Consider the following 23,004-nt stretch of genomic DNA (forward strand, 5'->3'; position numbering starts at 1 on the left):
CGTGCAGTCCCTCTTTTGACTAGTAACATCACCAAACACACAGACATTCAAGCTAGGCTGTCCTGGGCTAATAATCACTCTCAGTCCACAGGTTTGCACTAGCCTCAAGTCACCTCCCTGTTTAAATGACTTTATCGGCTTTTGCTTGAACTATTTTCTATAACCTCCTCATTTTCTTGCTTCCAGTTCAGAGACTTCTCTAGACCTGTGCCACAACCCCTTTCTATACAATATTATTCACTTCATTAAAATAAGGAAGACAAGACAGAAGAAGAGGGGGAAAGAGAAGGGGAGGTGGAATTCTCAAACTTGGATGCATTTGCTTAGAATCACCTGGTGAGACTTTAAAAAAAAAACTATCGATGCCAAGTCCTTACACCCTGACATTCTAATTCAATTATGTGGGGATGGGGCCTGGCATCGGTAGTTTTTAAAGCTCTCTGAGTGATTCTCATATGCAGTCAGGACTGAGACCACTAGCTTAGAAGACAGAGTCTCATTTCTGTAGCACCTGCCACATGGTGTGGCACACAGACCACATGCAATTCAAGTTTATTAAATAAAGCCAAACAGCACCTAGAATGACATACAAACGGTTGCAACTAACTTTCTAAATTCTTCTTCTGAACCATTTTCCCCTCCATCTGACACCTTTTGTTGCCCTCATACACTAAATGCTCAGTCACATTTACTATTCCTCAGGTTCACTTTCATGTCACTGTGCCCTTGTATCACCCATTTCCTTTGCCTGGAATGACCTTTCTGATATTCTCCAGTTGTCGAATTTGACTCATCCTTCAAGTCTCAGTTCAAGTATTACCCACTGCAAATTCCTCCTCCTATTCCTCAAAGGAAAATTAATTGCTTTATCTTCTATACTCCCCTGACATTTTTCTGGATGTTTATATAGATATCTCTCACTATATATACAGATTCACATGGAAAAACATATATTTTTTGTTTGTTTGTTTGTTTGTTTTTGCGGTATGCGGGCCTCTCACTGTTGTGGTCTCTCCCGTTGTGGAGCACAGGCTCCAGACGTACAGGCTCAGCGGCCATGGCTCACAGGCCCAGCCGCTCCGCTGCATGTGGGATCTTCCCGGACCGGGGCATGAACCCATGTCCCCTGTATTGGCAGGCGGACTCTCAACCACTGCGCCACCAGGGAAGCCCAGAAAAACATATATTTTTAAAAGTGTATTTTTAAGTCTCCTTATTACTCCATTCTCCATTTGTCCAGTTCATATTCCACTAACAAGTAACCACTGCTACTTATTTCTTGTTTATCTTTCCAGAGATTTGCTTATACATCATCTATAATACAAGCATATATACATAAGGTTTCCCCACTTTTCTGAGGTGGGGAAAAATGGTAGTATATTATACACACAGTCTGCATCTTTCTTTTTTACTTAAGGATATATCCTACAGATCTTTCTCTATTAGTACTTAAAAAGCTTTTTCATTCCCTTTTTACAGCTCCATTGTATTCTTTCCCCACCTCCAGTTAGTTTTGAGATATAATTGTCATACATCATTAAGTTTAAGGTAATGGTTTGGCTTACATATACTGTGCAATGATTACCACAGTAAGTTTAGTTATCAGCCATCATCTCATATAGATACAATAAAAAAAGAAAAAAGTTTTTCCTTGTAATGAGAACTCCTAGGATCTACTCTCTTAATAACTTTCATATATATATCATACAGTGTTTTCTATAGTTAACTATGCCCAAGGGTTTCCTTGAGCTCCCTCCCTCTGACCCCTCCCTACACCTTTTCCTACCCCCATCCCATCCATGGGCAACCACAGATCTGCTTTCTCTCAGCATAGATCATCTGCATTTTCTAGAATTTTATCTTAAGTGGAATCATAAATCTTTTTCATCTGGTTTCTTTCACTAGGAACGATTATTTTGAAATTAATCCATATTGCTTTGTGGATCAAGAGTTCATTCCTTTTTATTGCTGAGTTGCTTTCCACTGAAGGGACATACCACAATTTGTCCTTTCACCTATTGATAGTCACTTGGGTGACTTCCAGTGTTTGGCTATTACATACAAACTACTATGAATCAAGACAGTATGGTACTGGCACAAAAACAGAAATATAGATCAATGGAACAGGATAGAAAGCCCAGAGATAAACCCATGCACATATGGTCAACTTATCTTTGACAAAGGAGGCAAGAATATACAGTGGAGAAAAGACAGCCTCTTCAATAAGTGGCACTGGGAAAACTGGACAGTTACATGTAAAAGAATGAAATTAGAACACTCCCTAACACCATACACAAAAATAAACTCAAAATGGATTAAAGACCTAAATGTAAGGCCAGACACCATCAAACTCTTAGAGGAAAACATTGGCAGAACACTCTATGACATAAATCACAGCAAGATCCTTTTTAACCCACCTCCTAGAGTAATGGAAATAAAAACAAAAATAAACAAATGGGAACTAATGAAACTTCAAAGCTTTTGCACAGCAAAGGAAACCATAAAGAAGACCAAAAGACAACCCTCAGACTGGGGGAAAATATTTGCAAATGAAGCAACTGACAAAGGATTAACCTCCAAAACATACAAGCAACTCATGCAGCTCAACACCAAAAAAACAAACAGCCCAATCCAAAAATGGGCAGAAGACCTAAACAGACATTTCTCCAAAGAAGATATACATATTGCCAACAAACATATGAAAGAATGCTCAACATCACTAATCATTAGAGAAATGCAAATCAAAACTACAATGAGGTATCACCTTACACCAGTCAGAATGGCCATCATCAAAAAATCTACAAACAGTAAATGCTGGAGAGGGTGTGGAGAAAAGGGAACCCTCTTGCACTGTTGGTGGGAATGTAAATCGATACAGCCACTATGGAGAATAGTATGGAGATTCGTTAGAAACTAAAAATAGAACTACCATACGACCCAGCCATCCCACTACTGGGCATATACCCTGAGAAAACCATAATTCAAAAAGAGTCATGTACCAAAATGTTCATTGCAGCTCTATTTACAATAGCCAGGACATGGAAGCAACCTAAGTGTCCATCAACAGATGAATGGATAAAGAATATGTGGCACATATATACAATGGAATATTACTCAGCCATAAAAAGGAATGAAACTGAGTTATTTGTAGTGAGGTGGATGGACCTAGAGACTGTCATACAGAGTGAAGTAAGTCAGAAAGAGAAAAACAAATACCATATGCTAACACATATATATGGAATCTAAAAAAGAAAATGGTCAGAAGAACCTAGGGGCAAGACAGGAATAAAGACGCAGACCTACTAGAGAATGGACTTGAGGATACGGGGAGGGGGAAGGGCAAGCTGGGACAAAGTGAGAGAGTGGCATGGACATATATACATTACCAAACGTAAAATAGCTAGCTAGTGGGAAGCAGCCGCACAGCACAGGGAGATCAGCTTGGTGCTTTGTGACCACCTAGAGGGGTGGGATAGGGAGGGTGGGAGGGAGGGAGATGCAAGAGGGAAGAGATATGGAGACATATGTACATGTATAACTGACTCACTCTGTTATAAAGCAGAAACTGACACACTATTGTATAGCAATTATACTCTAATAAGATGTCAAAAAATTAAAAAATTTAAAAAATATAAAAGAAAAACTACTGTGAGCATACAAGTATAAGTTTTTGTATAGATGTATGCTTACATTCATGTGTTTATTTGCTCTCTGTATATCTCCCTTAGTGAAATGTCTGTTCAAATGTTCTTCCCACTTTTTTAAAGCAGAAGGAATTTACTACAGTGATTGGTAACAGAAGAGACGGAAGAGGCTGAGGAGACTACCAGGGGATGGAAGGTACCCTAGATGTTAGCAAAAGCAGGAAGCTCTTAGAGCCCTCAGGTTGGAGGGACAAAAGGAAGAACTGATAGTACCAGTTCTATAGGTCAGAAACCCAAGTGCAGTGTGGCTCAGCTGGGTCCTCTGTTTAGAGTCTCAAACCTGCCTATTTTTTAAATGTGTTGTGTGTCTTATTATTGAGTTTTTAAAGTTCTTTATACATTCTAGATATCAGTCCAGATCAGATAGAGTTTTTTTTTTTTTTTTTTTTTGCGGTACGCGGGACTCTCACTGTTGTGGCCTCTCCCGCTGTGGAGCACAGGCTCCAGACGTGCAGGCTCAACGGCCATGGCTCACGGGCCCAGCCGCTCCGTGGCATGTGGGATCCTCCCAGATTGGGGCACGAACCCGCGTCCCCTGCACCGGCAGGCAGACTCCCAACCACTGCGCCACCAGGAAAGCCCAGATAGAGTTTTGTAAATGTTTTCTTCCAGTCTGTGGCTTGATTTTTTGATTTCTTGTGTCCTTTGAAGAGCAAAGTTTTAAAATTTTGATGGAGTCAAATTTGTTAAATTTTCTTTTATAGCTCATGCTTTTTGTATCATATTTAAGAAATCTTTGCCAAACCCTAGGCCACTAAAATTTTTTCCCACGCATTCTTCTAGAAGGTTTATAGTTTTAGCTTTTACATTTGGCCTATGCTGCATTTCACATAATTTTTGTTTGGTTTGAGGTTAAGAGTCAAGGTTCATTATTTTGAGGTATATATGACTATCCAAGTGTTTTGGTATCATTTGTTGAAAAGATTATTTCTTTCTCCCAATGAAATGTATTGGTCCCTTTGTTGAAAAACAATTGACCACAAATGTTTGAGTCTATTTCTGTATTCTTTATTATGTCCCATGGTTCTATTTGTCTCTTTTAACACCAATACCAAATTGTCTTGATTACCATAGGTTTATAATGCCTTGAAATTAGATGGTGTCAACCCCACCAACTTTGTTCTTTTTCAAAGTTATTTTAAATCCTCTGCAGTCCATATGAATTTTATACATTTTACAATTTCTACAAAAAGAAAGAAACACAAACAACTAGCTTGGATTTTGATTAACATTGGGTTAAATCTACAGACCTATTAGAGAGAATTGACATCTTAACAATATTGAGTCTTCAAACTCATGAACATAGGTTATCTCTCTATTTATTTAATTTTTTCATCAGTGTTTTGTAGTTTTCAGTGCAGGTCTTACTCATCTTTTGTCAAATTTTTCCTGAAGTATTTCATCTATTTTAATGCTATTGGAAATGGTATTATATTTTAAAATTTCAATTACAATTGTCTGATGCTAGTAAGTCAAAATAGTTGATTTTTATATACTGATTTTGAACCCTGCAACTTTGCTAAGCTCATTTTACCAATTCCAGTAACTTTTTAACAGATTCCATTCAATTTTCTATGTAGACTATCACATCTGAAAAGAACCAGTTTTACCTCTTCCTTTGCAGTCAGAATGACTTTTATTTCTTTTCTGTCTTTCTTGTACTTCTAGAACCTCCTGTAAATGCTGAATTGGAGTGATGAGAGCAAACCTCCTTGTCTAATTCCTGATCTTAGGGGAGAGATTTTAGTCTTTCACTAGTAAGTACAATTTTAGCTGTAAGGTTTTTGTAGATGTCCTTTATCACACTGAGGGAGTTTTCTTCTGTTCCTGATTTGCTAAGAGTTTTTTTTTTTTTATCAGCAATGGATGTAGTTGCTCCTTTTTTGTCATTTATATCTTACTGGATTTTGTTTCCTTTTTGTTTATGATATTTATATGTTATTTATTTATATGGTGCCATATTCATATTTTACTGGATTTTTTTTGTAGATATTTAGCTATTGTACTAGTTTGTTTCTTAAATACATCATTATAAGAGTTAGGTTTTCCAGGACTAGCTCTTTGCCAGAATTTTCTATAGGAAGGGTAGGTAGAGGATAAGAGTCTAGGCAAGTTTCTTTTTTCTTTTTTTTCCACAAGCAAAACCTCTTTTCTTCTAATCGTTATCCAAAAAACACTGCTTCTGCAAATATGGCTTTTTGGAGTACTTTCATGTACATTCCACATCTTCTACTTCTGTGAACCAAAGCAGGTCCAGTAAGGTTCCTGTTGCCTCCCAGCTATTGTAGATAAAGGCTATAGCTTTTCCATCTCCAGATGAACCCTTCTTCAGTAAGTGTATTTGTGCTAATTCTTTAGAGGTGCTATTGCTGGGCTCATCTTTCCATTTCTCTTCCTTGCCTCCTGTGGAGCTCCTGCATTATCTTGACTGCTTTTGGCAGCACTGCAGTATTTTGGTATATGTTTCCTAGCTTGACTGAAATTGGAGTTGCATTTTTGTTTTCTGTTTTCTTGTTGCTCTTAGAAGACTCCCAGGAAAAACAGGAAGATGTTACATCTATATAGCCATATTTATAGCAGAAGCCTCCTATATCCCTTTCTACCTATATTTATCATGGTATGTATCACACTGTCTTAACACGGGTATCTCTCTCAACAGACTGTAAACTCTCAAAGTCATTTTTTATCTGTAGTACCTATCACAATGTTTAGCACTTTATAGGTACTCAATAAAACGTTGGTGGTGATTAACAGGATTAACAGATGCTCCCAGGGCCTACTGCTCATCTCTTTCACTGTTGAAACACTGCCACAAGTCTATTCTGCACTTATAATGTGACTAAACTTCTCCACTACCTGTCAGATGTTATCATATCTTTGAGATGTTTTATATTAAATGCCAGTGTCTTGTTCCTAAATAGCAAAATGGATTGAGCCTAGCCTAGTAACAATGTATAATACACTTACATCATTTGGGTTTGTATAATTTTGGTGCTAGCTTAAAGATAATTACTTTTGGCTATAAAATTTTACTGTAATAAGTTTTGACCTGAACTACTAATCTCATCACTAGAGTTGTGAGTAATAAAAAAAAAATTGTAATTCCATTAGTTTTCCTCTTTTTATATTCATTTCAGAGTTGTGTTTCTACAAAAGAACTTCAGACATCATAGAAAAACACAGCAAAAATGTCTCAACTAAGGACTTCCCTGGTGGTCCAGTGGCTAAGACTCCGCACTCCCAATGCAGGGGGCCCAAGTTCATTCCCTAGTCAGGGAACTAGATCCCAAATGCCGCAACTAAGACCCGGTGTAGCCAAATAAATAAATAAATAAAATACTAAAAAAGAAAATGTCTCAACTACATTTTGAATAGAAAAATATCAATAATGGTGGCACATCTTTGCATGTTTTTGTAAAACAGAAATCCATGTAACATAGCTAATCCATTTCAAATTCTGTCTCAGTTACTTAATGAGTAGTTGTTTACTAGTGCTATCATCTTTACCATCACCATCACCTTTTCAGAATTCAAAGAATCATCATCACCCTAGAAACCTTTCTAATATCAGTATTTATTTTTATATGACACTCATAAACTCTCCCAGCAAGACTGTTACATTTCTTTACATGTTTGGAAAGTCCTGAAAATCACAGATTCAATAGCAAAAGCTGCATAATATGAAGTATCTCTGGCAGCAGAAAAACTGAAGGATCCTTAACTCAGGAATAAAGAAGAGAAAGTCTGCAGTGCATAAGAATCGTGTAGGGAGCTGTGCAGAAACGCAGATTCTAAGGCTTCTGTCCCACAGATTCTTGTTCAGTCAGTCTGCTGTAGATCTCAGGAACCTGCATTTTTACACATGTGAAGTTCTTACACAGATGGCCCAATCATCATAGACTCACAGCCCTGGAAGGCAGGGGATTCTCCCTTTTAATTTTATATCCATGCTTTGTGGGACTGTAGAGAAAATATTTTTATGTTTCTGCACCGTGAAGCCTTTCTGATCAAATTTTACCAAAACTTGAGACCTAGCCTAGGAGAACAAATCTTGGAATTTAATTTATGACTAATTATTAGTGAGAGAGCATCTGAAGAAATTTACCTCCCTGGAGGTATGTGTTTACATTTTAAGGAAGGAATGAGATCTGGGGCCATGGAGACATGGCCGGAGAAGGTAGTCTTATCTTGCCCCCAAGAGATTTATTTATATTCCAAAGGGTAAGAGTACGAACCCAGAATCCTTCTCAAAGGGCAAAGAAGTGTGTTTGTCTGTCAGGGGGGAGTGTAGGGTTAGGGAGATGGCTGTCCCTCTCCTACATAAATATCCAGATTCATTTCTTTCAGAGTTCCATGCTAGTGGTACAAACTCCAGTATATGTAGGATAACATACGATCTGCCTCATCTCATCCGTTGCCCCAGAGGTACAAATTAGGGCAAAAGGGAATCAGCACGATTATTTGCTATAATTAAATAATGATCTGCTCTGCTCCAGAAACCTCATGTTTGCATTCAGAATAAAAATTAATATATATAGATATTTTAAACTTCGCCTGTAAATGAAGATGGGCGATTAATACGCATAGGCTCTAAAATTGGATGTGTCTTCATAAATATCTAGTCTAATCCCTTTTTACCGAGCTGGAGGGGGAGGGGTATACTAGGATCAAGGACTAGTGACATCAGACAGACCTGAGGTCACTCAGCTTATAAACAGCAGAGCCAGGACCTGAAGTTAGGTATCCTGACAGCAGGCCAGTGTACTGTCCGCCATATTCTGCTTCCACAGCCTCCTTCTTCAAGGAGCCCCTAAGCACCCCTCCCTCTGCACAGCTTTCCAAAATGATCACTGCCCTCCAACTCTGCCTAATATAGTCAGAGCTCCTCAAAAAATAAAAAATCTGATTACCATTAGCTATTAATTACCCAATTTCTCCCACACTGAAGAGCTAGCAATCCAAACTGAAAGCAGGAGAGTAGAGTAGTTCAAACAGCTTTGAACTAAGAATTAATCTCATTTTTTATTTTTTATTTTTGGCCACGCTGTGTGGCATGTGGGATCTTAGTTCCCCGACCAGGAATCAAACCTGTGCCCCATGCCGTGGAAGCACGGAGTCTCAACCACTGGACCTCCAGGGAAGGCCTTCAATCTCCTATTTTTGATCTAGCTCTATTCCTACCTTGTTTCTATGACCTCAGCCAGAGAGGCAACATAGTCTAGTAATAGAATGAGGGGTCTGGAGCTTGACTGTGTCCGTTGAAATCACAGTTCTGCAGATTCCTAACCCCACACTTGGCAAGTTACTTCTCTGTGCCTCGGTTTCCTCGTGGATAAAACAGGACTCATAACAATCACAGGATGGTCATAAGGATTAAATGAGTCAGTATATTTAAAGCACGTCATACTTCCCTGATGACGCAGTGGTTAAGAATCCACCTGCCAATGCAGGGAACACAGGTTCGAGTCCTGGTCTGGGAAGATCCCAAATGCCGCGGAGCAACTAAGCCCGTGCACCAAAACTACTGAGCCTGCGCTCTAGAGTCTGTAAAGCCACAGCTACTGAGCTTGTGTGCCACAACTACTGAAGCCCACATGCCTAGAGCCCATGCTCCACAACAAGAGAAGCCACCGCAATGAGAAGTCCACGCACCACAACGAAGAGTAGCCCCCGCTCACCGCAACTAGAGAATGCCCGCACGGAGCAACGAAGACCCAACGCAGCCAAAAATAAATAAATAAATAAATAAATAACTTTAAATAAATAAATAAAGCACCTCTAAGGGTGGCACATTGTAAGTGCTCTTATCATTTAATCCTTCCATTCATCCTTCTCATTTAAGTTTCTACATGTATGTAATATGTACAGTTAGAGTAATCATTCAGGGTAGTTTTAGAATTCACCGAAATATACATAATTATGGAAATCTTAGGGAACAACTGGAGAGAAGGGTATTGGACATATGAAAACTATGCAATTATCTTTTACTACTAAAACCCTGTGGTGATCAAATGGTATAGTATATGCAGAACCACGTGGCAGATAAATCATGAAGCAAATGAAGTGTGAGCTTCAGGACCCCTCCCTTACACAGGGCCTTCCATGGCCCTGTGTCTCACATCATGTTTATAATTTTGCATCTTCTTTTTTTGAAGGGGATCCCCCAAAGTGTATAAACCTCAGACTCCAGAAAACTAGATCTGCCCTTGTTCAGAAGTATTTTAAATAATACTTAGTTATTTTCAAATGCCAGGTATTACTACTAGTGGTCTTGGCTAGAAGACCTTCTTGAGGATTCTCAGAGTAGAGGAAGGATGATTCTAGACCACTGCAAAGCAAAAGTCATGGACAAACATCAGTTATTTCTCTTGGACTAGATTAGAATCCCCCAGTGTGTCAAGAGACCCCATGCCCTTTGTTAGAAGGCTGGGCCCAGCCAGGCAAGACTGACCGGAGGAGTGGGAGGTTAAAGCATAAACTGGTAAAGGACAAGGTGGAAAATGTAACTCAAGTGAGATTAAGTTTAAATTCTGCTTAAGCCTACAGGAGTTAGGACAGAAGAAGAATACAGATTCAGATCAAGAATATGATCAGGAGACAAAGACTTAACAAGGTTAAATTGAGGGGCACATGCTATGAGGTTTGAGTTCAAAATCAGAAAAATCAGGAGGTACATTTCCTTAAACTGAATTCAAAATGTGAAGTTGGGTCCCGAGTAAGAAGTGAGATTAGGTCTAACGGATGAGAAACAGTATTCAAGCTCAGAGGGGAGGGCTCAGGAGGGCTGGTGCTCAGAGGTACAGGCTCAGACACACAGGGTTCCTTCAGAGGGAACCAGAGAGTAGCCTGCTCTGGAAGGAAGCCAAATACCTGAACCTCACTCTGAGAAGAGTCAGGAAACAGGCCCTGAGGTGCATCTGGGATATGAGGCAGCCTCTGACTGTTCCTGATTAGTACGTGCACTCATCAAAAACTGGTGTGGATAGAGTTCAGGTGCTTATGGGCACTGATCAAATAGGTGTATTTGCAGTGAAACCCAAATTAGTATTCTCTGCAGTGAAAATCATTCAGGCAACACACCTAAACCTCTCCTTCTCTCTGCATCTCTGCAGATGTGACTAAGAATGGCTGATTGACATGCAGAGAGGGACGTAATGCGGCAAGACTGCCAGCCACTGTCAAAGCTGCTTCTGTCCTTCTCAGAGGAAGGATGAGCTCCCTCTGGAGCTCCTACTGTCCCTCAGTAACAACATTTGGTCACTTATGTGAAACCCAGGAGCAGACAACAATGGATGGCATTCCTTGGTCCCAATCTCCAGGACAAAACAGGGTGAGGTACGAAGCCAGGAGCTGGGACTGTCATAGACTCCCCACACCACACTGTTCCCTGAAGCCAGGATGTTCTGATGCTCCTATCACAGGTACTATCCTGGTTTGTTTAGTAAACTACAGTGCTGTTCTGTCAGGTAGTGTGACATCAGCTCCTCAAGAAACGATGAATAAGAAAATAATTTGGAGGACCATTTTCTCATACCATATACAAAAATAAACTCAAAATGGGTTAAAGACTCAAATGTAAGACCTGAAACCATAAAACTCCTAGAAGAAAACATATGCAGTAAACTTTTTGACATCAGGCTTAGCAATATTTTTTTTGGATCTGTCTCCTGAGACAGGGCAACAAAAGGAAAAATAAACAACTGGGACTACATCAAACTAAAAAGCTTTTGCACAGCACAGGAAACCATCAACAAAAGGAAAAGGCAACCTACTGAATGGGAGAAGATATTTGCAAATCTGACAAGGGGTTGATATCCAAAATACATAAAGAACTTACATAACCTCAGTATCAAAAAATAACCCAAACAACCCAATTAAAAATGGGCATGGAACCTAAATAGACATTTTCCCAAAGAAGACATAGAGATGACTGATCAACACATGAAAAGATGCTCAACATCACTAATCATCAGGGAAATGCAAACCAAAACCACAATGAGATTAGATGACACCTCACACCTGTCAGAATGGCTATTCTCAAAAAGACAAAAAATAACAAGTGTTGGTGAGGATGTGGAGAAAAGGGAACCCCTGTGCACCACTGGCAGAACTGTCTTGGTGCAGTCACTATGGAAAACAATATGGATGTTCCCCAAAAAACTAAAAACAGAACTATCATACGATCCAGCAATTCCATTTCTGGATATTTATCCAAAGAAAACAAAAACAGTAATTCAAAAAGTATATGTATCCCTATGTTCACTGCAGCACTATTTACAATAGCCAAGATATGGAAACAACTTAAATGCCCATGGACAGATGAATGGATAAAGAAGATGTAGCATATATATATACAATGGAATACTAGTCCACCATAAAAATAGAATGAACTCTTGCCATCTGTGACAACATGGATATATCTAGAGGGTATTATGCTAAGTGAAATAAGTCAGACAGAGAAAGACAAATACCACATGATCTCACTTATATGTGGAGCATAAAAAAAAAATGGACAAAGCAAAACAGAAGCAGATTCACAGACACAAACTGGTGGCTGCCAGAGGGGAAGGGGATGAGGAAATGGGCAAAATAGGTGAAAGTGATTAAGAGATACAAAATTCCAGTTATAAAATAAATAAGTCAAGAGGATGTAGTGTAGAGCATAAGGGATACAGTCAATAATATTGTAATAACCGTTTGTGGTAGCAGATGGTAGCTAAACATTGTGGTGATCATTCTGTCACGTAAAAAATATTGAATCATGGGCTTCCCTGGTGGCGCAGTGGTTGAGAGTCCGCCTGCCGATGCAGGGGACACGGGTTCGTGCCCCAGTCCAGGAAGATCCCACATGCCACGGAGCGGCTAGGCCCGTGAGCCATGGCCACTGAGCCTGTGCGTCCGGAGCCTGTGCTCTGTAACGGGAGAGGCCACAACAGTGAGAGGCCCGTGTACCACAAAAAAAAAAAAAAAAAAAAAATTGAATCACTATGTTATACACCTGAAACTACTATAACACTGTATGTCAATTATAATTCAATAAAAAAAGAAAAGAATTTGGACAAGTAAATCAAGCTAAGGAGTTGAACAGCTGCAGTTCAATGTCTACTGTGCCCAACAATGAGCCAGATGTGATGGTTGAGAGGTACATGAGAAGATGAACACATGATACCTGCCCTCAAGGAACTTCTACATTAGTTCCTCATGAGCGATAACATCTCATCTGCTATGCTGTGAACACAGGGCCCACCAGGGTGAGTATATCATGCATTATCCTTTTTGGGAAGGCAATGCATCACCACAGAAAAATGGGATCTTTGTAGCAAGAGTAATAAAGTAAAACATTTCAATTACAGGGAGTATATTAGCCTCTTGTTAGACAAGGGTCTTTAGGTGTCATAAATTTTAGATCACGGCAGTTTACGTAAGGAGGCTGAAAATTACTCAATGAATAAATATATTTTCTAAAGCATCTGTCTCCATAGTTACACAGATTTGAAATCTCAGCATCCTACACAATAAGGACACATTAAAAAGATTAAATTCTAAATGGGAAAATGCATCCACATTCTTCATTATAAAGTTGTGCTCAGATATGCCATTTCGATTTGAAAAACACAGCTACAAGTTCAGCAAGCTTTCTTTGCTCCACATTTACCGCTAAAACCACCAATGTGGGAATTGCCAGACTATACAGTTTCAGCTTGTGTGTCCACATGAGCACCGCAAAAGAACAGAATGCTATTGCTGGAGTTCCTTTTCAACAGGCATGGAATTTTACAAAGGCTATTCATTTGACGCAAAAACTATGAATGTGACAAATGAAATTCAAATATAATCTATACTCCCACTCCAATGCAACACTTTATTTTGACCAAGTGTAAGAACATTATGGTCTCCAAGAACATATGCAGAAGATTTTAAGTCTAACCTACATAACTTCAACCCATCCAGTGAAAACTATTTATTACCTTTCTACCTATTTGTGAAGAATTCTTTGTGCCTATTTGTGAAGGAACAAATCAAATTGTTCCTTCAATCCTTCACTCATTGTTTGGTGAACACCTACTCTGTAAAATGGCCAGGCCTGGGTGTTGTTGGAAACGCAATGAATAAGAATGGTCCCTTCTTTCAAAAATCTTATAGTCGCATATAGGAGACGGATCAGATACACAACTAACTATAATACCAGGTAGAAAGTGAAACATGTTCTTGAGAAAGACAGACATCAAGGGCAACGGGGACTGGAAGGAAGGAGATATTTTTACAGGTAGGGAAATGAGAGAAGACTTCATACAGCAATGACATTAGTTTTGGATCTTGAAGGACTAGGGAAGGGGCAGAGGTCCCTTCAGAAAAAATGGCGGAACGAAGGCACTCAGCAGCACGTAAGTGGAGAAAGCAGATAAGGAACGTGGGGCAGCTCAGTGGGAGAATGCTGCAGAAGGGAAGAAACTCAGGCCAAAAAAGGAGTAGTGTCAGATTAGAGAGAGCCTGAACTATGGCTCCAGGTGAAAAATAAACATGAATCAGAAAAGATGAACCCAGAAAGACCTAGAGAATATATAAGCAATACGGCACATTTGCACAAACATATTGATTATATAAATATACTACCCATTAACTATACTTATGTACAAATGGGTAAATATAGAGCAGGCTTCATTCAGGGAATCACGTTATCATCTGCCTTATAATGATTTGAAGACATTAAGTGGATTTGAAGTGATACCAAAAATCCCTGAATGAAATGACCTAAAACTATATTCCGTGTGTTTGATTATGACATAATTGTCCTGTCGTACAACAGAAGGTAGAAGAGACTGTAAATTGTGAGTTAAAACTGAGAAAGGGGCAAAATTGAGGACTGGAAAGTCCTCAAATGCAGAGGACTTGACTCTGTAACTCTACCTTATGGTTTGAAAATTATTGTCTAGGCTTACTGAAAAACAGAATAACAATTATCTAGATGATAGGCCAATTAGTAGCTAAACAATCACGAGAGACGATGAAAATGAAAATGCTTCATTGCTTGGCCAGCAGGTGGCACTTGTCACTCAATATAGAAGGATGAGGGGAAACGTGGAGTTAGGAATTCATCTATTCAGAAAGGAGAAAAAGAATGGGCTGTTCCAGAAGCACAATTTATAAAGAGCCCTTGGCTTGCTGACACAGCTTATCAATTGCATCTTGGATTTGAGCCCTCTTATTAGGTTTACTGAACTTACACATTTCCCTTAACAAACATGATTTGCATTATATCAGTTTGTTACCTTTGTCAATGTTCCCATATCCTTTTTGTCTGTATTTATCATATGATACTGTGAGCAGATCGGTGCTGGAATTAGGCAAAAAGGAAACAAAGTCCAACTTCACCATTTAAAGATGTTTGACTGATTCAAGTTATCGAACTTCTCTGAAATTCACTCCCCTTCTGATGCTATAATTGATATAATTAGCTGTAATGTTGTGGGGATTAAATATGATACCATCTGTGGAAATGACAGCTTTGGGCCTAGCTATTTCATTTTCTCCTAGAGGACAAGATCTAATCATTGAGGTACCTCTTCTACCAGAAAAGTTTTCTGAATCACTGTGAATATTTTGTAACTAGGGCACCCTGTGGGTAGGACACCTAAAATTTAGACTTTCGTCACTCTACATACCAATGGGGTGTATGAGAGGTGGAAAAGAGGCTGTAGCTGCTGATTTCTGATACTAGTACCATAATACTACCCTTCCTACCATTATTCTATCCCTTTTGGTTGTCAATGACACAAAACCCAGAACCAAAGAATCTAAGATCCAGAAAGGTCTTTGATTTACCAAGTCAACATTTCATTTTCCAGATCAGAATGCCTTCTGCCACTAAAGCTGAAATGCAAGACAGTAAGAAATAGGGTGTGCGGATACAGGTCATTTTTATATTTGCTCCCCAGATTTAATCAATGGATAAGTGAGCACTGGCAGTGGGAGGCAGGAAGAGAGAACAGGAGGTGGGCAAACCATAATTTCATGGCATGCAGCTCATTATTTCCTGATATTGAGAGACTGGGCACCATTAATAGACAGTGGAATCATGGTAATATACTAGCCATTACCTGATTTTCCAGTGGTGCCTACCCTACACCTGAATCACATCTGCCCTGAACCTGAATGGCACCAATGTCCTGTTTTTATAGCTTTCCCACCCTTCCTATGTCACAGTCTAACAGCACTTCTAAAAAGCAGTCAGGAAGAAAGTAAATTCTCACTGAACGTTGGATGGTTTTGAGTCTTTTTTCTGGCATCAGGCAGCTATCACCTAATTAGTTTTTGAATACTTTCATGATTTATTTTTGTGAAAGGGGAACTGAGGTCACCTTTCAGAGGTCCTCTATTCAGTAATTACCATACTTTATAATGAGTTACACTGTTTTTAAAAGACAAATATGTCACACAAATGCTGACTTTATTTTTAAAAATACGTAAGTTTAGCATGTAACTTAAAAGATTGGTTCTATGAAGGAACAAGCCCATGCTCATCTCCAAGTCTACATTTATAATGTTCTTCTCACTTATAATGCCCTGTACTTTCCCTTTATTTACCCTAAATAGGCTTCAAGATACAAGTTAAGTGCCACTTCCTCTATGGAACTTTTTTGAATGAAGCTGCCCTCACTATCTCCTTGTAATAAACTTCTAATTCAGTTTCCACTATGATCAGACAAGTAGTAAACTAGTACTGTCTTACAGTAGTGGCTATCTTTTAAATAGCTGTCAGACTTGGTCTTCAAAGGGACTGTATATTATCTGAGGGCATATTTTATCCCGTGATTCAACAACTATCTGTTGAGTACGTACTACATGCCAGGCAGTGTTTTTGGTAATACAGACAATGAACAAAACCAAAACCAGCCTTGCAGTCACAGGGCTTACATTCTGGTGTTAGAGTCACTCTATTCCCCACCAAGCTTAGCATGGGACAGACCCAAGGGCAAGTGTGTGTTCAATGACCACATCAAAATCAATTGGTTGCCCGTGGTTAGGTGACCCCTAGCCAAACTTTTCCTTGACTACCACAAAAACAGGGTCAGTGAAGGGCCCTGCATGCTGGAAGTGTGTTAAAGATGCAAGGATTGGGACTTCCCTGGTAGTCCAGTGGTTAAGAATCCACACTTCCACTGCAGGGGGCACGAGTTTGATCCCTGGTCGGGAAACTAAGATTCCACATGCCGAACGATGCAGCCAAAAAATTAAAAAGGAAAGAAGAAAAAAGATGTGAGGATTATTTTCATAAAATGGGGTAGGGGAGGATGGTGAAGAGTCTTAACGTCCTTTCAACTGGTAGGAGTTTCTATTTAAGTCCTGCCAAAACTTCTTTGTTTATATCTAAAGCAGACTGAATCTATAAACCTGGCTCAAATTTTATATGAAAAAATCAACTACCAAGAAAGAAAGAATAAGTAGAACAGATGGCCCAGATCTGTTACTCCATCAGCCTCTATCAAAATCTCTACCTCAATGATGAATAAAACATCCAATCCCATACAAAGACAAAGTAGTTAAGACTTAGTGATTGGCACTATCACTATCCAAGGGTCAGCTCTGACTTCTGTAAGAAAAGAAATATCCAGTGACTACAATAAAGATAAAATCAATTCAGGATGTTCTGAATGCCTTCACAAAGCTACAAGAAGTGGTAAGCAAAATAAGAAACAAAACAAATTAAGATATTTCACACTGAAAAGATTTGACTTCACCTAATTGTTTATAAAAATAACCACAGGGCTTCCCTGGTGGCGCAGTGGTTGAGAGTCCACCTGCCGATGCAGGGGACATGGGTTCGTGCCCCGGTCCGGGAAGATCCCACGTGCCGCGGAGCAGCTGGGCCTGTGAGCCACGGCTGCTGAGCCTGCGCATCCGGAGCCTGTGCTCCACAACGGGAGAGGCCACGAGAGCGAGAGTCCCGTGTACCGCAAAAAAAAACCCCCACAGGTGGTGATATTTTTACATCTGACCTGTTATCAAAACCACAACCAGGGCTTCCCTGGTGGAGCAGTGGTTGAGAGTCTGCCTGCCGATGCAGGGGACACGGGTTCGTGCCCCGGTCCGGGAGGATCCCACGTGCCACAGAGAGGCTGGGCCTGTGAGCCATGGCCGCTGAGCCTGCGCGTCTGGAGCCTGTTCTTCGCAACGGTAGAGGCCACAACAGTGAGAGGCCCACGTACCGAAAATAACAAAACAAAACACAACCAGATGCTCTAAGAATTGTAAAAAGTTGAGCCACTTTTAGGGATTGAAGAATGCTTAGAATATGTTTCTAAATAACTCTCAGTTATCTTCCCAAAAGAAACCCTGAGACTCCAGACTAAAAAGGGAGGGTCAGGTTTTGTTGTCTGTGATCACAGGTGCTGGCTGACCTGCATGGCAGATCCCCAGCAACGTCGGAGTGGTAAGAAGATGAAGCTGGGGTAGAAAAGAAAGTTCATCTTCTAAGAACCCAGGAATACATGTAATAATCAGGTGGTAAGCCTGGATGTCTTAACTCCCACCCAGGAAGGCAGTTTTCTACTCAAATAAGCATTTTATTTCCTGACATCTACACAGGAGTCAACATATTTGGACATATGCTGCAGACCTTCTCAATTCCTATTTGAGGAGCTTGACAGGCTACACAATTAAAAAATGCTGAAGTTGGGTGCTAAATCTATAAACAGAGATGTAATTAATTTATTAGCTAAGAGATTAAAAGAAAAATTCTGCATGCCACTTTTTCATTTGCAATTGTCATGGTTACCTACATTTACTGATAGTAATATTTTATTAATTGAATTTTCTTAATAATTAAATATGACTTTAAGTTGCTGTATTAATAGGCTAATATTTTAAAAGAACAACTCTTTATCTCAGGGAAGAAGCCCAAAGAAATAAAAAGAGCCTAATCTTTGGAGTCATACAGACCAGTGTCCCAAACTTGACCCTGTGACCTTCAACACGCTGGTTGACTTCTACATCCTAGAGTGGAAATATATTCCCCTGTTCCTCACATGCACTGTTGTGGAGATGGACTTTGATATCACGTACAAAATGTAGTATTATTTGAAGAAGTTCTTTTCCTTTCTGGACCCCTGGAGTACTTGTGATCACCTCTAGCACAGTCCTTAGATCCAAAATTAAAAGGAGGTGACAAAAAAAGATGAAAAAAAGAGGCTACATATTTTACTCGGGTAAACCACATCAGTCAATTTGCACACACAAAATTAACAGCTCAAGACTCTGGGTAGATTTTGGAAAGAATAACTAACAGCTCACCTGTTGATGAGGTTCTACCCGTCGATTTTGATATGTCTGGACTGACTTTCGAAGTTGCTTGCCTTTCTCATTTTTTGATCGTGATACTGTTCTTGTAGTGCCCAGGGGGATGGAAGGTAGTCGTTGTGTCTGATGACAACTTTTCACAATCAATAAGTACAAAAGATAATATCAGGAGGAAATATAAAACTATTTACTGTCCGTAAAAGATTATTTACTTCTACCAGGAGTAACTCTCTGGCTTATATCCAAAACTCAAATGCAGCATTGCTCAAATAGAGCATTATATTGAGAATTTAGGTAATACATGACCTTAAATCTCCAATTTGCTTGGAAAAGAACTTACTGGAAAATGTGGAGGGTAGTATATATTTATGAGAATGGGAGAATATTATTTACTAATGCTTCATTTATCCTGCGTTATCATGAAATGAGGCCTTTTGCAAAAATGTTTTTTAGATAATTGAAGCCTACCTTATTACTACCAAGTGGTTTTTTTCTTCCAAAAAAATTTGGGATTGAAATCTCTCTGTCTCTGTAAAAGATACCAAATAACTCTGCTTCTGAAACATAGAGATCCTTCGTTTGATGACTCAGAATCACTGTGAAGACCAGCAACTACTGCAATGGGAGGCGGTACTCAGGGACCACCTTGGGGGTTATGGAGCTGCGTAGTGGAGCCCTTCATCAAGCTTCCCGGTGACCTGATGCAGCACCCTAGCACCCTCCTCTCCCTGCTGCTGTCAGTGTACCTGCTGCTGGTGGGCACTCTGTTTCCCAGCCTTACTGATGTGCTGTCTCCAACCACTAGTAGGTTAATACATGTATTATTGTACATAGTCAAGTAGAATTGTGTTTAAATTGCAATAAAAAGGCTGTGCATGAAGGCATCCATCTTTATGGTTACAAAAAATACTAATGATTTTTGAGACATATGATTGGAGAGGTTTGAGGCCTTTTTTTTTTCCTACTTCTGGTTTCATGGCTATGTTTTGGGGAGCTGAGCTAGCCAAATTGTTGAAAAATTGAGATATCATCTTATTGACTTTGGTATGGAGGCTTGGCAGAGACAAGAAGTTCCATTCCCATTGGACAAGGCCTCAATTCAGAGCATGGCTGGGGACATGGTGGGGGGGGGAGGAGGGAACAAAATGCTGAGGTCGATTCTTAGAGCCTGCTTTACACAAGAATGATTTTTCATCATTGGTAGGGACCAAAAAGAGGGGGAAGTTCATGTTCTAAAATAAATGGGTATTAAGCTAGGAAAGGGAGGAGGAGGTTGAAAATAGAGAAAAGGACTTCTCCCACCTGAAACAGTGTAGGAAAAGCAAAGCATATCATACCCACTATATTTCTCTATTTTTCAAGGCTGCAGCATATACTTTTCTTGCTCCCACCAGCAGAGAAGAGTGAGGACTACAATCAAATTCAACTACTACTGTGAAAAAACACTTAATTCCACCCACATATGGTATTTGTTTTTACTGTTATTTTTCAAAGAAAGGTGGTAGGTAAACAAATCAGGGGACACCTACCTATATATATATAACCACCTGCAGTGTTCATTTGAAGACATCTGTGGGGTGGTGCCTACACAGGTTTCTATTTCATTTGAGAAAAGAACCTTGTGGCAGCATTAAGTTTTTACTTAGAAAAGAGAAACCTCAGATATTTTATTAAAATGCAATCCATTCAATTGTCCTCAAAGATTTTTAGAAACAAATTAAATTTTAATATGAAATACAAGCCACAGATATTTTTTAACATCCTTTTCAAAATTCAGACTTTTGGGTTTAGTCAAATGATAGGCATCATTTTTACCCTGCTGGTGAACCCTATTTTCAATACACAGAAACGCACAGAATGAATGTAATGGAAGCACACCGATATTTATTTCTTGGGTACTGTGACAAAAATGTGTAGCCTCCCTCTGTGATTAAGGTGGAAAACAAAAAGAGGCTTCGGTGGTCTGAAAAAGAATGGCTCCTTTTTACCCTGCCTGGGTCACCAACTCTAAATACTACCATTTGTAAAATGATATGTTTTGTCACCAAAAAGTATTTGTCTGGAATTAGGCTTCCTGAGATAAGGATCCCTTCGGAGAGTCCGTGATGTAGTAAGGCAGAAGGAGTACAGGTTTTGCATCAAAGTGCTTGGCTTCAAGTTTCAGGTTTAGGGAGGAATCCTGGACAAGACACTGGACCTCCCTTAGCCTCACTGTTTTCTCCTCTGAGAAATGGAGAAAGCTCACGTGATTATTGTAAAGAAGAAATGACATAATGTGTAATTGCTATGTAAGAGAGAGTTATTATTATGTTTCCTGCCCCAGTTCTGGTTACACGGACATTGTTCACTCAAATGCTATTCAGTGGCATTAACCCTGAGGACAATTGGCAATTCACTGCTGACAATAAACCGTATTTTCTGTAAATACAGACGATGCCACTTTTCGCCCCATTACTCTGTCCTTCCACTCATCAAATGTTGCCTAATAAATAACTATATTTCATGTCTCATCACTTTAACACACTTATTTTATGTGATTCTATCCAAATCCAATAGCACATATGTATCAGGGTTTTGCTAATTCATGGCTTAGTCTCAAATTATGCACAGTCCATACAAACATACTGAATCAGAGGACTGAGTGAGGTCATCAGATCAACTCCTCTTCCCTTGGGAATCTTCATCTGCATCACTGTTAACGATCTCCCATAAAGGAAGTGTCAGCTCTCAAGAAACTGCCCTTATAATCAGGAGTTTTTCTCTACAGCTCCCATTTCTAAATCTCTTGCTATCACTTTAAGCATATTTTTTGTCCTAATCTTTTCAGTGGAAATGACATACAGATGGTCAAAATTATGTCAGTATATTTAAAGAATCAAGGACTTAAGAAATTATAAATATAAGATTTTTTGCATTTCAGGCTTTTAAGGTCCATCAGTTTTCTGCCAACATGGCAAATTTATCTTGCCTGTCATCACAAGTGGCAGTGTTTTGATGTGTAAAAGAGAATTAATACAGTTCTGAAACTAATTTTATAACGTTCTGTGATGGCATCATCACTTTTCAAGGAGAAGAGGGGGAAACCATGCCAATTCAAGGACAATTGTAAGTTTGAGAAAAGGGAAGCTACAGAGGATAGATTCCCAGTTCTGTGGGTCCGAGAAGGCCTAAGACTGGGGTGAGAAGTAATGAGTATATGGTTAGAATGTGGGGAGGAATCTAAATTCTCATGGCTTGTTACCAAGGGGCCCCCAGTGACCAGGGACTTAGACTGTCCTTAAAAGGGGCTCAGTTGGACCTAGAAAACATGCAGAAGGTACTATTATTACACTCCATCCTAGGTGATGGGAAGATGAGTTAAAGAGAGGTTATATCATTTGTCCAAGGCTTAAGAGGCTAATGAAGCCAGGAGTCAAACCCAGGCAGTCTGGACCCAGAGTCTGAACTCTAAACACTATCCTACACTGTATGAAAGTTCTGAGCTCACAGAAAGTGACCAATATTATTAACTTTTTTTTTTTTGACAGTTGTGGGCTTGGACCAATTTTACTTACATTTCCTAGCACAAGGCTTTCCACGCAGAAATTTAAAAATCAAAACCAAAACAACAACAACAAAACTTCTCTTAAACAACACTTGGGTGAAAATCATGACAATGACAATGAAAACACTACCTATTCTTAATATTGAAAATGAGCCACCACTGTGTTCCTATTTGGGAGATATTTAAGTTACAAGTTAGGACTAGAATCAGGTTGGGAGTTAGAAGACCTGGGCCAGCAGCTTCATGAACAGGCTTCTCACCCCCCATTTTGGGCTTCAATTTCCATTTCTCTAAAGTGGAGAAGTGAGACTATATCACTGTTTTATAATCATGCTCCCTGGAGCTCTAAGCTTTTTAGAGAGAGTAGGGACAGAAATGAGAAGTGGATACCTCTGGCCCCCAGATTCTCAACCTCCAATTCAATCAGGACAGTTCTGTTGTTATCTGTTTTATATACTT

The 23,004-nt window shown here is 39.5% G+C and overlaps 1 protein-coding gene across 1 annotated transcript in view; it reads right to left on the bottom strand.

Annotated features, from left to right (window-relative positions):
• Nucleotides 1-23,004, bottom strand: part of MORC1 (MORC family CW-type zinc finger 1) — a gene marked incomplete at both ends in the record, with an annotated part of 188,250 nt that overhangs the window by 63,295 nt on the left and 101,951 nt on the right. Inside the window, one exon of the mRNA XM_081235628.1 lies at nt 18,996-19,134. Within this exon, the coding sequence (XP_081091754.1) occupies nt 18,996-19,134 (139 nt within the window). The remainder of the gene's footprint in view (nt 1-18,995; nt 19,135-23,004) is intronic.

This window comes from Mesoplodon bidens (genome assembly GCF_964165515.1).
Source record: "Mesoplodon bidens genome assembly, chromosome: 5".
Lineage (NCBI taxonomy): Eukaryota > Metazoa > Chordata > Mammalia > Artiodactyla > Ziphiidae > Mesoplodon > Mesoplodon bidens.